The 15,488-nt window shown below is 40.2% G+C and overlaps 1 protein-coding gene across 3 annotated transcripts in view; it reads right to left on the bottom strand.

Moving 5' to 3' along the window:
* LOC145344149 (coiled-coil domain-containing protein 91-like) overlaps positions 1-15,488 on the bottom strand; it is a 140,449-nt gene that overhangs the window by 37,423 nt on the left and 87,538 nt on the right. For all 3 annotated transcript variants that reach the window (XM_080191030.1, XM_080191033.1, XM_080191031.1), the window contains 4 exons: positions 6,647-6,739; positions 6,490-6,558; positions 4,258-4,434; positions 169-282 (listed from right to left, as the gene is read on the bottom strand). In XM_080191030.1, the coding sequence (XP_080047156.1) occupies positions 169-282; positions 4,258-4,434; positions 6,490-6,558; positions 6,647-6,739 (453 nt within the window). The remainder of the gene's footprint in view (positions 1-168; positions 283-4,257; positions 4,435-6,489; positions 6,559-6,646; positions 6,740-15,488) is intronic.

The raw sequence follows: 15,488 nt of genomic DNA, 5'->3' as shown, positions 1-15,488 counted from the left end.
CTTCTAAACTCTAACGAGTACAAGCCTAGTTTAGGTGCACAGAAGTGTATATATCCTACAGGCTCAGAAACAGGCTTGCATCAATCAAACAATAATTAAGAAGTGGGGTGGAAGCAAAAGTTATATATCATTGTCTAGTTCGTAGAATAAATGATTGCGATTATTTACCCTTTTTTGTTCTTTGGTATATTCAATCATGTCCTCCCTGGCTTTCTGAATTGCCTCTGCTACAACTTTCTCACTTCTTCTTCTTTCTTCATTTGCAGCTTCTTTTATGGCTTCCTGGTGATGGGGGAAATAACAGATAATCAACCCAGCATTTTCTGTTTTTTAGCCTCTCCGTTCCCCACAATTAGGCATTAATATATGCATTGGGATTGGAGCCATCATCGCAGCACAATAAAGTATGCTTAGCTGAAGTGAAATGACTAAGATGTAGATTGGTGTTGTAAAATCATTAAACTAGTCTGATGTCACATATAAGATGAAAATAGTTCTGCAAAAACATTAAGTTTATGTTTAAGTTTATTTCTTATTGTCACAAGTAGGCTTACATTAACACTGCAATGAAGTTATTGTGAAAACTCTGGCGCCTGTTCGGGTACACCAACGGTGAATTTAGCATGGCCAATGCACCTAACCATATCCATTATACCCGTTAAGTCTGGACAGCTGGAACCTATTCACGGAACTCTGAGAGTACTGTTTCATTACAAAGTGCCCAGGAGCCAAGCACATCAATTTTCACTGTAGGAGAAGTATCTTATCAACAGTTCAGTGGTTCTCAAAAATCACTGAGATCAGGGAACAGGTGTCAAGTAGGTGTCAATCAGAAAAATGGGTGGAGACAACAACTTGCATTTATATAGCACCTTCGCATAGTAAAACATCACAAGGCACTTCAAAAGTCATTATCAAACAGAACTTGACACCAGATTGAAGGCAGGGATTCTGGACTGAGGGTATAAGCAGCTTAGGCACAGCTACTAATGGTGAAGCAAAGAAAATTGGGGCTGTATAAAAGGCCTGAGTTACAGAAGTGTAGAGGTAGCACAGTATAGGATGGTCGAAGGAGATCACAGGAGTACAAAGGAGCAAGGGTGGAGAGATTTCAGAAAATAAAAACAGGATTATTAAAATTGAGATTTTCCTGGACTCAGAATCAATGTGGGTCAGTGGATACAAAGATCATGAGTGAATGAAAATTAATGCAAGATAGGATACAGACTGAAGAATTTTATATGAGCTCAAGTACTTGGAGGGTACAAGATGGGAGGCATGCCAAGACAGCATTGGAACAGTCAAGTCTACAGGGGAGATGTGCAACATTATGCATTATGTAGATGAAGGCAGATAGTTTTGATAATGGAGGGGGCATGGAGTTGGAACTCAACTCAGGGTCAAAGAGGGCAACATGACTAAGGACAGCCTGATAAAGCCAGGGAAAGGGACAGGGACCAAAGACAATGGCTCAAGTTACCACAATATTTAATTGGAGGAAATTTCTGCTCATCTAACACCGGGTGTCAGGCAAGCAGTGTAATAAATCAGAGCCAGGAGTATCAAGAGAGGTGGTGATGAACTGAGTGCCATCCATGTACACATGGAACCTGACTTAATTTCAGATGATGTCATCAAGGAGCAGCATGAGAAGAGATATAGAAGGAGGTGAAGGATAGATCCTTGGGGAAATCCAGAAGTATGGGCGCAGGACCAAGGGGAACTATTGGGCGATTGTCTGGAAATGGCTGGATAGATTTGAGAGAAACCAAGCAAAACAAGTCCCACTGGGCTGGACAAAGGAGGAGAGGTGTTGGAGAATGCGTAGTCAACTGTTCCAAAAGTTGCAGACAAAAAGGATGAGAACTGACAGCTTACTACAGTCATAGTAACATGGAATTTCTTTTGTGACTTTGAAAAAAGCCTTTTTGTACTGTGGCAGGAGCCAAAATCTGATTAGAGATGTTTTAACATGGAATTGCAGGAAAGGTGCACATGGATTTGGCAGGCAGCAAACATGTTCAAATACTTTGGAGAAGGAATGGAGGTTGGAGATAGTTTGCAAAGAGGGGTCACGGATGGGTTTTGTGAGCTGAGTACTGGTAACAGGAGATTTGAAGTTGGAGGTGAACAGCAGCTGAGGAGAGGGAAACATTAATAATACCAACTAACAAAGGGGGCTAAGAAGGGAAGTTATGTAGTCAGCTGTTTAATGTGAATAGGATTGAGACAACAGGAGTTGTGACACATAAACAAGCTGAGCTCAAACGGGACAAGAGGAAAGGAACCACAGTCCCAGCGTTCCAGATCTCTGCCCCTTTACTGCTGTCTCAGTTATCTGGTATTGTACTGATTCCATTAATTTGCAGCTAATTGTATTAAAATTTAGGCCCATTTGGAGAACATGGTACATGCAATTTTCCAACATTTGTGTGAGTTTAGCACTCAATCAGATTGAGGGTTTTCAAGTTTGTTAGGATGCAATGTTTACCAAAATGTAATTTAAAAAATCTGTGACTATTTCTGAACTAATTTTGCTGCTTTTTTGGGGATTAATTTCTTGTTTCGATTTAACTAGTCAGGTGATTGTGGTAATTTATTCAAATTTTTGGAGATATATAAGGGAGAAATGGTAGGATAGCCAGCAAGTCAAGCCACAAACAGACCACATCCTACTAGTCAGTGCTTTCCTGAAATCTGCAACTACAGATAAAAGCACACCAACAGTCAATGAACTTGCAGAATTGGCTATGAGGACTTTGTGTCAGCAAGCTGACAGATGCAAAGCTATGCCACCTGTCAAGGACACCTGAAGTGAACACTGGCCATAAGGCTGGCAGTGTCACTTACACTCGATGTCCTTTTTCACTGTCTCCTTTCAGGCATGCTGCATGGGCAGGGTGCCCTAGAGTGACATGCATGACCACTATTCCTATTAAGATTTAATTTTGTGGTACTTCACTTTGCATGCAATCAAAACAGATTGGAGTGGTGTGCTCCTCCATCACTCAGCCACATAATTAGATTCTTGCCATTATATTTAGTGTGCCAGTCACGATTTTGCCAGATATTTTTAATGCAGAAACCACCTTTACAAAGCTAACAACTGCTTTGATTTGCATAATGTGGTCAACTACATTAACTGGCTGCATTCCTTTAAGTTCGCCCACCACACTTGTAAGCAGCCTTTACAGATGATTTGTACTGAATTTCCTTTGCCCTTTCTTGTAAGCCCCCAACCAGCAGTGGGAATGTAGCTGATTTCAACATTCAAGACAGTCAGAATATGATCAACTGAATGCAAATAGTACACCATATGATATCTGATGGGTAGATCTATTATTATTGTGGCAATCTCTAGAGAACCACATTTTCCATGTGCAAGAAGCCATGCATACTAAGACACACCTATCCTTCCATATAAATATTTCTGCAAAACTATAAGAAAAATGCAAAATACACAGACAATGTTAACAGTCTCTGAATCTCCTTACATTAGAACATTGCAAGTTATTAACACCAAATAGAGAACTTCTTCCTCCACAATTTCCTCATCATCAAAATACATTTACTTGTATTGATTTACAGTTGCACAAGCTCTGACAATGACCTCACCTATATGGTCCCTCATGTGTGCCTGAGCAATGAGTACAGTGTGGACAACCTAATAAATAGCTTAGGTAAATGGAACTGAATTTAATCTTTCCGTCATGAAGATCAACAATTTCCAGGATGAACCTCAGGACATGATAGGGTGGCAATGAACAACATGGAAACAATGGCGAGAAGTTGTTGCTTGTGGGAATACAGGGTATCAGATGGATGTGATAGTACATGAGTACTATAGCACTGAGCAATGGATGTGGTTGAAAAGTAAAAATGGAACTAAATAAGAGATTGCACATGAAGCAAAATCTATGGTGGTAGTGCTGACTGAATAAAAAGGGGCAAACAAGCAGTCAACAGCATAGCTGGGAGTGCAGAGATGAGGTGATTTTTGGTAGGGTCTAAGTCTAGCTTGATTGTATATAAGATTGACTGATATGCCACTATTCCAATTTTTATTTCACTTATGAAGCAAAGATGCTCTAGTATTTTCACCCTTTCATATATTTCTCTCTAAAAGAAGCAGGTCACATAATTGCATACTAAAACATTTTATAGCATTAAAACTAACCGGAGCAACCAATGAGTATATTGCTTCAGATTTTCTATAACAGATTTGCAAGACCTTAATTTATGCAATTTACATTTTACCTGGCTTTTGTTCCTCTCCTCTTGCAATGCTTCTTGGATAGCCTGCTCCAATTTCTCTTGGTCCTTACACCGCTCAATTTCCCATAATTCTCTTTTCTCCAACTGGATCTTTTCCATCCTTTCTCTCTCTTCTTGCACAGCTTTCAAAACAGCCTCCGTAATGATTTCCTTTTCTGCCTATGTAACAGAGCATTGTTCAAAAGGGATTTTAAGAAAAAAAATCAAAAGACATTTAAACCAAATATAATACCACATAAAAATCCATGGCCATATACTAAATAAAAGATCAGAGAAACTAACAAATGTTGTATGTTGAAAAATGAAATGCGTCTGCCAACTTCAACAGGAATTGGATTACAAAGCTGGAAGCAGATGCTTCAGAAATATTGTTGTCCCTGTTATTATAACATTACTTGCCAATAATGCAATTTTTTCTTGTTACAATATTGTTACAGTGGCAATGTTAGGAAAATGGCTGCCGTTGGCAACCACAAAGACCATCTACAATTTCAAGAGAAGAATAAATCTTCAAAAGCCTACATAAAACAGATGACAAGAATACAAGAGCATTAAATAAAAATTAAAATCAGGTTACAATTTTTTCTGATTAATCATCACTCTACAATTTACTTTGTACTACTGCATCAAGTTGAATGTTCAGCTGAATAAATGAGAACACAAGAAGTTAATCATATCTAAAATCAATTTACACACACATTATAAAAATATATTCTAATTACCCTCCATGTTGTTATTGTTGACCACTGAAAATTGACTACTCTGAAGTTTGCAACAACTTAATACATCTTTAATGTGGTAAAACATTCCAAGGAGCTTTACGGAAGCCCCATCAGAAAAGAACTGACACCAAGCCAAAAAAATACACCAGCAAAGATAAATCAAAAACTTGATCAAAGTTGTCGGCCTTCAACGATCTTTATGCCTGTTTAGAGTTATGTGGCAGGATTTGGATTTGATTACAACTGGTTATTTGATTATCCTTCTCCTCCTTCAATGGTGCAAAATTGCGATTAAGTGCCAGAAACTCTACAGCTCAAATAAGATGCAAGGATACAGCAGAAATTAACAGAGAGCAACTGCAATATGACCTTGCATTCCAAAACTCCACAGCTTGGTACATCAGTGTGCTGCACCACATCAACTTTCTTTTATCAAACACTTAATTCACAGTCCCAAGCAAAAAACACAATAAGCATCAACAGTCCATGTTTTCAATGAGCAATACTAGGATCTCCATCAACCAATGTGCATACATGAATTACAGTATGAATATGAATTACAGTAAGGTGACATATGGAAAATCCTCCTTGCAGAAGTTAAAGGGGAGAAATCATAATTTTTTTGTAATATCATACAGTATCATAGAATCCCTACAGCACAGAAAGATGCCATTTGGCCCATCCAGTCTGCACCGACCACAATCCCACTCAGGCCCTATCCCCATGTCCCTACACATTTACCCACTATTCCCTCCAACCTACACATCTCAGGACACTAAGGGTAATTTTAGCATGGCCAATCAACCTAACCCGCACATCTTTGGACTGTGGGAGGAAACAGGAGCACCTGGAGGAAACCCACACAGACATGAGAAGAATGTGCAAACTTCACACAGACAGTGACCCAAGCCAAGAATCGAACCCAGGTCCTTGGAGCTGTGCTAACCACTGTGCTACTATGCCGCCCTATGTAATAGTTTACACAACTATATGCCTAGTTGTGTAAACTATCACCTAAACACTGTTCACTATATTAGAACTCCACTAGAATTTTGCTACCCATTCCTATATTGTTTTCTTATTATCTAGACAAAATATATCAGGCTGGTAGAATGAATATGGTAGTTACTGCCGTTCATAATAAATTTAGTTTTAAGTTATACGTTCATATTGTATGAAAATTCCACTTGTTGGAGACAGTTTTTGATTTTCAAAGGTCCAACTGAACATTAACTCATTGGCAACTGATTTTTTTTCATTTAGTTGTATAACATATGTAACAGATAACAACAGGAAACCCAAAGTAACCTTAAGTAAAGAGTCGTTGCTTTTGAAAGTTTGTCTCCAGCTGATTACAGTGAAATTCTATAACTAATTACATAGCCACTCATTATTAGAACACAAAAGAAAGATGGCAAGCAAAGGAAAACAATCAGCATCTCTTTCTTAAAAAGAAAAATACAGAATTTTGGTAGGCAAGATTGAAAAATACCTTTACAACTTTTTCCATTGCCTCTGTGCTTCGTAGCCTTTCTTCAGCAACACATCTTTCTAGCGCATCCTGTAAATAATTCGGCAAATTTTCAGATTCTACAGGTGCCAAGGACAACATTAAAAAAGGATTATTTTACAAAATAATCAAAAACCACCTTATGTTGTTTTGTTTGTTCCTCCAAAGCTTCTTTAATCCTGTCCTGCAACAGATTTTTTTCTTTTTCCAGTAAGTCAAGCAGTCGCTCATGCTGGAAAATCATACAGTTGACAACATCAGCAGCACATCATATAAAATGTGATTTTTCTGACATAAAGCTATAAATAATTACCTTCACTTAGAAAAGAAAAGTTACTCAAAAGATGCAATTACTGATTTCAATTCTGAATGGATTCCAAAAGTATTCCTGGGCACCAGTAACACGTTGCCAGGCCAATTCCTCCACCTTCCCAGGCAAGAATTCGGATGGGAAGCAGCTAACATCCTCCAGAATATCTGGCAGTAGATGTGTGCATGGAGTTCTGGATGGGTAATGTAGGAGGGGAGCACGCAATTTTCTTTGTGGAGCGTGGAGCTCTCGCTCTTCCCAGTCCCACAAAACAAAGTGAAAAATATTTTTTTCCACACAACCTTCCACTCAGGCCGAAAGCAAATTTGCAAAATGTCTACACATTTAGGAAGAATTCTGTCAGCTTTAGGCAGGCAATAGACCTGCCAATGTACAAGATTTTGGTTAGGGGGATTTAGTCAACCTTCTTGGTGCTGGTTGGAAGGATTGATAGCACCCAATAACTTTTGAATAGAATATACAGAGTAACATTTTTTCCCTTTACATGCTGAATGAATACATAAAAATACAACTAATATTTGCTATATATTCCAGCTTTAACAGAGTTTAACAAATTTATGGACTTAATTGCCTCTTTGGTTCTGATGGTCTATAGGTTTCTCCTATAGGGTTTAAGTTGAACGGCTACCAAGTCACACTCCCTGAAATATAAGCAATAAAAATATGCATGAAGCTCAAATATATCCACAAGATTAAAATGAATTTCACATCAGTAATATTTATCTTGTCACTTGAGAAAGCAGGAAATATTTTTATGTAGTTCTCTTTTCATTATGGGCCAGCAGGTGATTACATTTATTGCATTGCAAGGTTCAGGTGAGACAGCGAGTGCTTTGACACATTATACGGATGCTCTAGAGGAAGACACACATGCTCTCTGATTGTATTTGGATGGTCACTCCAGGCAATCTGCACATAACTCTGAACCGACAATTCAACAGCAGTATTAACAGAAGTCTTGTATTACTTATTCCTAGGCAGTTAACACTGGAAAGCAAGGAACCTAGAAAGGCAATTAAAAGTACCCTATTATGAATCTAAGAAAGTTGAAAGGAAACTAGAACTATTCTGCGATTTTTTTTCCAACCCCTCCCTTCTTGCTTTCCTCTCCAATCTCGCCTTGCCAAATTCTCTTGCGAGATTTTAAAAGGATGGAGGGAAAGTGAAATCAAAATTAAGAGCTGACTTCTTGTGAAAAGTTGTTGGCTAGTGGAATAAGCTGCCACCTGCTGCTTAGAATGCAGAACATGTAGATCATCACAAAAAACAGTTTAGCAGATTTCTGCCATACGATGGTGGGGTGGAAGCTCTAATTTAGGAAAAGGTTGTGACAAGGGGCCGGATTCGGGAGAGTGGTGGTGTTGCGATACTATGCAGTTGATTCCTGAAGAACAAGCAATGGAGGCTTATTGAAGCATGTATATTCAAAGAACAGGAGCAAAGGGCCCTTCTTATTCAAATTTGGGGGTGCTTTTCCTACCTTGCCATGCCAGGCACAGACCACACTAATCCTGGAAAATAGCGTGCAGGCCTAAAAATCGGTTTTGCACCTAATGGCAAACAGTTTGCGATTGCCCTAGCCCCTTCTCCTGGCGAGAACCAGATCATGCCTGGAAAGGTTGCAAGGCCGATCTGCATGAGATTGACTGGATTCAGTCTCATTAGCGAGTTTGGCATGCAATCATCTCCCCTCTTGGAATATTTGCACCATCTGGCAGCACATCAAGCCAGCGCAAATCATTTCTGATCTCCACTAGCAAAGGGCTATGACGGGGGGGGAGACTATGCAGGAGGGGGTCATGTGGGAGCAACATACAAGGGTAAGGATAGGGAAACTTTGGGAGAGCCCCAATGACAACAACCTGTGTTGGGGAGGGGTGGGGGAACATGCCGCCAATGGGAAGGAGACAACTTTCACGTAGAGAAATGGAGAGACTGCCAGTGCACAGAGAGATCGGGGCCTCTGTGAAATGGCACCTGAGCACTCTGAAGTTGGTTGCATCTGTACGCCTATTCCCACCCCATCCCCCCCTCCCAGTACCTGCGCGTAACTCAACACTCTGTGACTGAGTGTGGGACGGTTGCAGTGTGGAACACGCCAAAAAGACCAGCATGAATCACTCCACTGTTCTCATATTCTCAGCATTTGGGGGAAAATTCCACCATTGTATTGATCTGGAGTATGCATTATGCAAACTGGTGCCGCACCTGCGCAAAGATATTTTGGCCTTGGAGGGAGTGCAGAGAAGGTTTACTAGGCTGATTCTGGAGTTGAGGGGGTTGAGCTATGAGGAGAGGCTGAATAAACTAGGCTTGTACTCGTTAGAGTTTAGAAGAATGAGGGGAGATCTCATTGAGACGTATAAGATGATGAATGGGATGGATAGGATAGAGGTGGAGAGACTCTTCCCGCTCAAAAAAGACAGTAGGACTAGGGGGCACAGCCTCAAGATAAAAGGGGGGCGGTTTAGAACGGAGTTGAGGAGGAACTTCTTCACTCAAAGGGTGGTGAATCTCTGGAATTCTCTGCCCGTTGAAGTGGTGGAGGCTGCCTCGCTAAATATTTTTAAGACGCAGGTTGATGGGTTTTTGATAAGAGAGGGGATTAAGGGTTATGGGGAGAGGGCGGGAAAGTGGAACTGAGCAGCGACAGATCAGCCATGATCTTATTGAATGGCGGGGCAGGCTCAAAGGGCTGGATGGCCTACTCCTGCTCCTGCTCCTATTTCTTATGTTCTTAAAATCTGCACCACTGAAACAGATGATAAACAGGCATAGTTTATGTTCAAAGTATAAGCCCGAGATGAATCTTCTGCACTATTAGGCAATTATCCCAATAACAGGGTTTCTTTTGTCCCTTCTATTGTACAATTAAAAGAGAGCAAAGCAAAATATGCAAATGGAGAGCTTAAATATAATTTCAGTTATTCATTAGTATGGAATAAACTGCTTGTCAATAAGTAGATGCCAGTAAACTGACATCTACTTATAACAGATACAGAAGTTTCCATATGTGTCTTTTCATTCACACGCGTCAATGCCCTTACATTAACCATATACTTCCCATCACTTTTTTTTTCAGTTTAAAAGTATAATCTGAGAATGCAAAATGCATTGTAACTGACACAAATCTGCCCATTCCACTAACCTATGTTTCATGATGTCTTTTACAGTGTTTCTCAATATTTGTCATAAAGTAGTCACTATTAAGGTAGGTAGCTGGAGTCAGAAAATTTTCCAAATTAGCAGATCTACCTAAGTAGCAAGTGCCCCATCAGAGCCAATGGAAGAGGGCAGGCGCAGGATAGAGTCAGGGCTGCTGCAACCAGAAACAGATCAGAGGCACTGATGGAGCAGCTGAGTGACAAAGTGAGTGACTAAAACACCCGCCTTAGCTCTCTGGGACTTTGCCTCAGTTGTTTTGTTAAATTTTAGGCTCTCTATCCATCACCACATAACACATGCCACCTCCGTGCTCTTCATAAACTTCATGCCAACTCGTGCCCCTCACCCACCCTCGTGGTCCCTTTTGCTCCTAATTTAATGCCAACCCATTCACTACCCTTGGCCCTTACACCCTCCATGGCAACTCACACAATCTTCACAATGGGCAGACTTTAGAAGCCAATGGAATGAAATAAAAGCCAAAATGGTTGCACTCAGCATTGAGTTCAAATGATCTTCCTGAGTTCAAAATTCACTAATGTCAATCATACCGTGCTCCCTTTCCCCAACTGACAAAAATGGAATCTGTCAGAAATGAGGATGGGTCTTCCACATCCAAATTCCACGCACTATTTGGAAGCTCTGCAAAGTCTCCACAGCATATCAAAAACACGGGCCGTAGAGTCATTTATGGCACAGAGGAAGCAATTTGGTTCGAATCCATGCCGGTTATCTGCAGGCAATCTTGTCAATCTCATTCTCTTGCTCAATCTCAAAGTATTTTTCCTTAAAGTTTCCAAGTCCATCATGCTTGCAGGCAATGAGTTCATTACCAATCACTGCTTAAAAATGTTCTTCTTCATATTATCATTTTGTATTCCTTTAATTCATGTCCCTTATTTCTTGTTAACGGGAATAGTTTTCTCTTGTCTAAGCCTATCATAATCTTGTATACCTCCATCGAAACTCCCATTAATCTCCTTTGCTCCAAGGAGAAAAAACCCAGATTTTCCAACCTAATCTTGTAAGGAAAATTCCCCATGCCTGGAAATATTCTGGTAAATCTCTTTTGCATCCTCACATCCTTCCTAAAGTGTGATGACAGGCACTGTAAGTAATTCCCTAGTTGGGGCTCAACAATTATAAAGGTTTAGCAGAACTTCACTGCTTTTGTACACAATGCCTCTATCTTTACAATTATACATATGAACATTCGAATTAGGAGCAAGAGTAGGCCATTTGGCCCCTCAAGGCTGCTCCAACACTTAGCCCCTCAAGGCTGCTCTGCCATTCATTAAGATCACAGCTGATCTGATTGTGACTCAACTCCACAGTCCATCTACTCCCATTAATCTTTCACTCACTTGTTAATCCAGAATCTATCTACCTCTATCTTAAAAACATTCATTTAGAGTGGCTCCCCCATTCTATTGAAAAGACAGTTCCAAAGATTCTTTATCCTCTAAGAGAAAAAGTTTCTTCTCATCTCTATCTTAAATGAAAGACCCTTGATTTTTAAACTGTGTCCCCCCCAGTTCTAGCCTTTCCCACAAGGGAAAACATCCTTTCAGTATCCATTGTGTCAAGACCTCACAGGATCTTATATACTTCAATAAGCCCAAGATTCAATATGTTTTGTTAACTAACTCTCGATATGTCCCTCCATCTTCAATGATTGATGCACATGCAGTCCAGCTCCCTCTGTTCCTGTGTGCTCTTTAAGACTGTGCATTACTCTACATGGCCTCTCCCTACCCCTACTTCCAAAATGCATCATCTCACATTTCTCTGTATTAAATTCCACTTGTCACCTGTCTGCCCATTCTGCCATCCTATCTATGTCCTCTTGTAGGCAATTCATATGATCTTCACTGTTTGTCACTCCTCCAAGTTTAGTATCATTTGCAAATTTTGAAATTTTACTTTGTATTCCAAGATCCAAGTCTTTTACATGTAGCAAAAAAATAATGCCAGCATTGTTCCTTGGGAAACACCACTGTCTACCACCCACCATTCTGAAAAATAGCCATGTATCATGATTTGCCATTTTCTGTCCTTAAGCCAATTTTTTTGATCCATTTCAACACTGATCCTCCTATTCTTTGAGTCTCAATTTTGATAACCAGCCTTCTATCAAATGTCTTCTTAAAATTCATTCAGACAACATCCACCTTTTTTTATTACTTAATCAAAATAAAAGTCAAGCTTCTACTTTGGGGTTTGTAAAATTTGTGACTGTACTTCCTACACCCAAGTCCAAATCATACATCTACACCACAAAAAGAAAGGAAACAAGCAGTGATATTTGCAGCATACCATTCCCCAATCCATTTATCTTCACACTTTGCATCTAGTTCTCCACCTAAAGTGATTTTTGCTAATAAGCTACGTGAGACACAAACACTTTCTTAAAATCTATATATGCTATATCTACTATATTTACTTTTATTTGTGCAGACATTTCTAGAAATCACATCACTAAATTTTGAAATCGCAGTTTGTTTTTCACAAAGTTGTGCTGGCTGTCATCGATTAACCTGTACATTGTGAAATACATATTATGAAATTCTTTGAATATTATCCCATAAATGTTAACATTGAGACAATCTAAACTGTCCTTACATTTCAGCAACTTCCTCTTCAACTAACTGAATAAAGTAATTGAACTTCATGGTTTTATGCTTTTTATGTAAATATGAGGTCAATTACGTTGCACTGGCTGACCAGGACAGAAAGTTTATACTTAAAAAGTTATTGCCTTCAAAAACATTAACTCGGGTTCTGTGTAATACTACAGTCTCTTCTACCCACTTGGCAGCCTGAATTCACTGTTTATAAAATGGTGACAACGTTCTCATTAACTTGTTGTTTAATGAGAAACTTTGACATAAGTGCCAAAAATCTGAGACACCCTGGAAAAGGAGAACAATTAAAACATGATTTATGGCTTCTACCCTCATAAGCAGCATACATTGCTACAATCTCAAAGCAATCGTACAAAGAAAACTTACTAAATAGACTAAGGCAAGTAACTATTTATTCTTTCAGCTTTGTTTAATAAATCCAACTAAAAATGCCCTTAGCAATTGCACTGTATAACACAGGTTGTATTTAGATGGTACTTCCAAGTTAAACACATGTGGAGCAGCAGCTGTCAATACAATCTCCATCATAACACATTCTAACATTGAGAGTCTGCAAAACACTCCAGAGAACCATTTATTTGGTTTTACTATTTCCAGTAAACCATACCAGACTTTTCCTCTAAACTAGGCAGATCTTTTATCTTTAAAACATTGAATAATGGAAACAATCTTTCTTGAATTATATAAATGTAAAGCACAGAGTTTATAACAAACTAAAACATTAATTGCTAGTTAAGAACAAAATACCAAGTTTCAACTTTATATGCTTTATTCCCTGAATTCATATCACTGACTATTACAGTTATTTAAGTAATTGCATAGCCAGAAAAGAGTATGAATTCAATACAACACACAATTGCCATTTGAGTAATGGTAATAATGTTACACCTTGAAAACTTACAAGGAATAATTCCCTTTTTATTGTCTACATTGTACTATTGGTGGAGAGAATTGTTTACTAAAAATGTTAATTTGTTGTTAAGTCAACCATAAAAAGAGAAGGAAGGATTGTATTTTTCCAGTCAATAGAGATACCAATACATACCGTACTACCAAGTTACCACCAACACGTCTTCCGTTCCACCAGAGGCCCAAACATCCTAGACCACTGCTACACAAATATCAAACAAGTCTACCGCTCTATCATCTGCCCACACTTCAGCAAATCAGATCACAAGGCTATGCTCTTGCTCCCTGCTTACAAGCGAAAACTGAAGTGGGAGAATCCATCAAAGAAAGCTGTGCAATGTTGGTCTGAGGAATTGGATGCTGCTATGATCCTATGGGGCTGCTTGGAGTCGGTGGACTGATCAGTATTTAAAAACTCTGCAACCAGCCTGAACAAATACGCCACTACAGTAACTAACTTCATTAGTAAATGTATAGAAGGCTGTGTGCCAAAGAAGCAAATCCATATGTTCCCTAAGCGGAAACCATGGATGAACAAGGATATCCACTGTCTGCTGAAGTCCAAGTCAGACGTTCAAGTCAGGCAAACTGACCTATATAAGAAAGCCAGGTACGATAGTGGATGCCTTGGTGGTTATTTTCCAGACGTCGCTGGATTCCGGGGAAGTGCCGGATGATTGGAAAACGGCTAATGTTACGCCGTTGTTTAAGAAGGGTGCCAGGCAAAAGGCGGGGAATTATAGGCCGGTTAGTTTAACGTCTGTGGTAGGTAAAATGTTAGAATCTGTCATTAAGGAGGAAATTGCGAGGCATCTTGAAGGGAATTGCTTGATAGAGCAGACGCAGCACGGTTTCATTAAAGGGAAGTCGTGTCTGACAAATTTACTGGAGTTCTATGAGGATGTGTCTAGGGCGGTGGATAGAGGAGAGCCGGTGGATGTGGTCTTTCTAGATTTTCAGAAGGCGTTTGACAAAGTACCTCACAAGAGGTTATTGCAGAAGGTCGAGGGACATGGAGTTGGGGGTAGGGTGTTAGCGTGGATAGAGGATTGGTTGTCAAATAGGAGGCAGAGAGTGGGGGTCAACGGGTGCTATTCGGATTGGCGGATGGTGACTAGTGGAGTGCCCCAGGGGTCGGTGCTGGGGCCTCAGCTATTTACCATTTATATAGATGATCTGGAGGAGGGAACCGAGTGTAGGGTGTCGAAATTTGCTGATGACACCAAGATTGGGGGAACGGCAAATTGTGCGGAGGGTGTGGAGAGTCTGCAGAAGGATCTAGATAGGCTGGGCGAATGGGCCAGGAAATGGCAAATGGAATTTAATATTGGCAAGTGTGAGGTGGTCCACTTTGGTAGGAAGAATGGTAGGAAGGACTATTACGGGGCGAAAAACTGCAGCAGGCGACGGTGCAGAGGGACCTCAGGGTCCTTGTGCATGAGTCGCAAAAACCCAGCTTGCAGGTGCAGCAGGTGGTCAGGAAGGCGAATGGGATGCTGGCCTTCATAGCGAGGGGGATTGAATATAAAAGTAGGGAGGTCTTGCTGCGGCTATATAGGGCATTGGTGAGGCTGCAGCTGGAGTACTGTGTGCAGTTTTGGGCGCCGCACCTGCGCAAAGATATTTTGGCCTTGGAGGGAGTGCAGAGGAAGTTTACTAGGCTGATACTGGAGTTGAGGGGGTTGAGCTATGAGGAGAGGCTGAATAAACTAGGCTTGTACTCGTTAGAGTTTAGAAGAATGAGGGGAGATCTCATTGAGACGTATAAGATGATGAATGGGATGGATAGGATAGAGGTGGAGAGACTCTTCCCGCTCAAAAAAGACAGTAGGACTAGGGGGCACAGCCTCAAGATAAAAGGGGGGGCGGTTTAGAATGGAGTTGAGGAGGAACTTCTTCACTCAAAGGGTGGTGAATCTCTGGAATTCTCT

This window comes from Carcharhinus amblyrhynchos, chromosome 6, assembly GCF_965287045.1.
Source record: "Carcharhinus amblyrhynchos chromosome 6, sCarAmb.v2.hapA, whole genome shotgun sequence".
Taxonomy (NCBI): Eukaryota; Metazoa; Chordata; class Chondrichthyes; order Carcharhiniformes; family Carcharhinidae; genus Carcharhinus; species Carcharhinus amblyrhynchos.
This window is presented reverse-complemented; position numbering and strand designations above follow the sequence as displayed.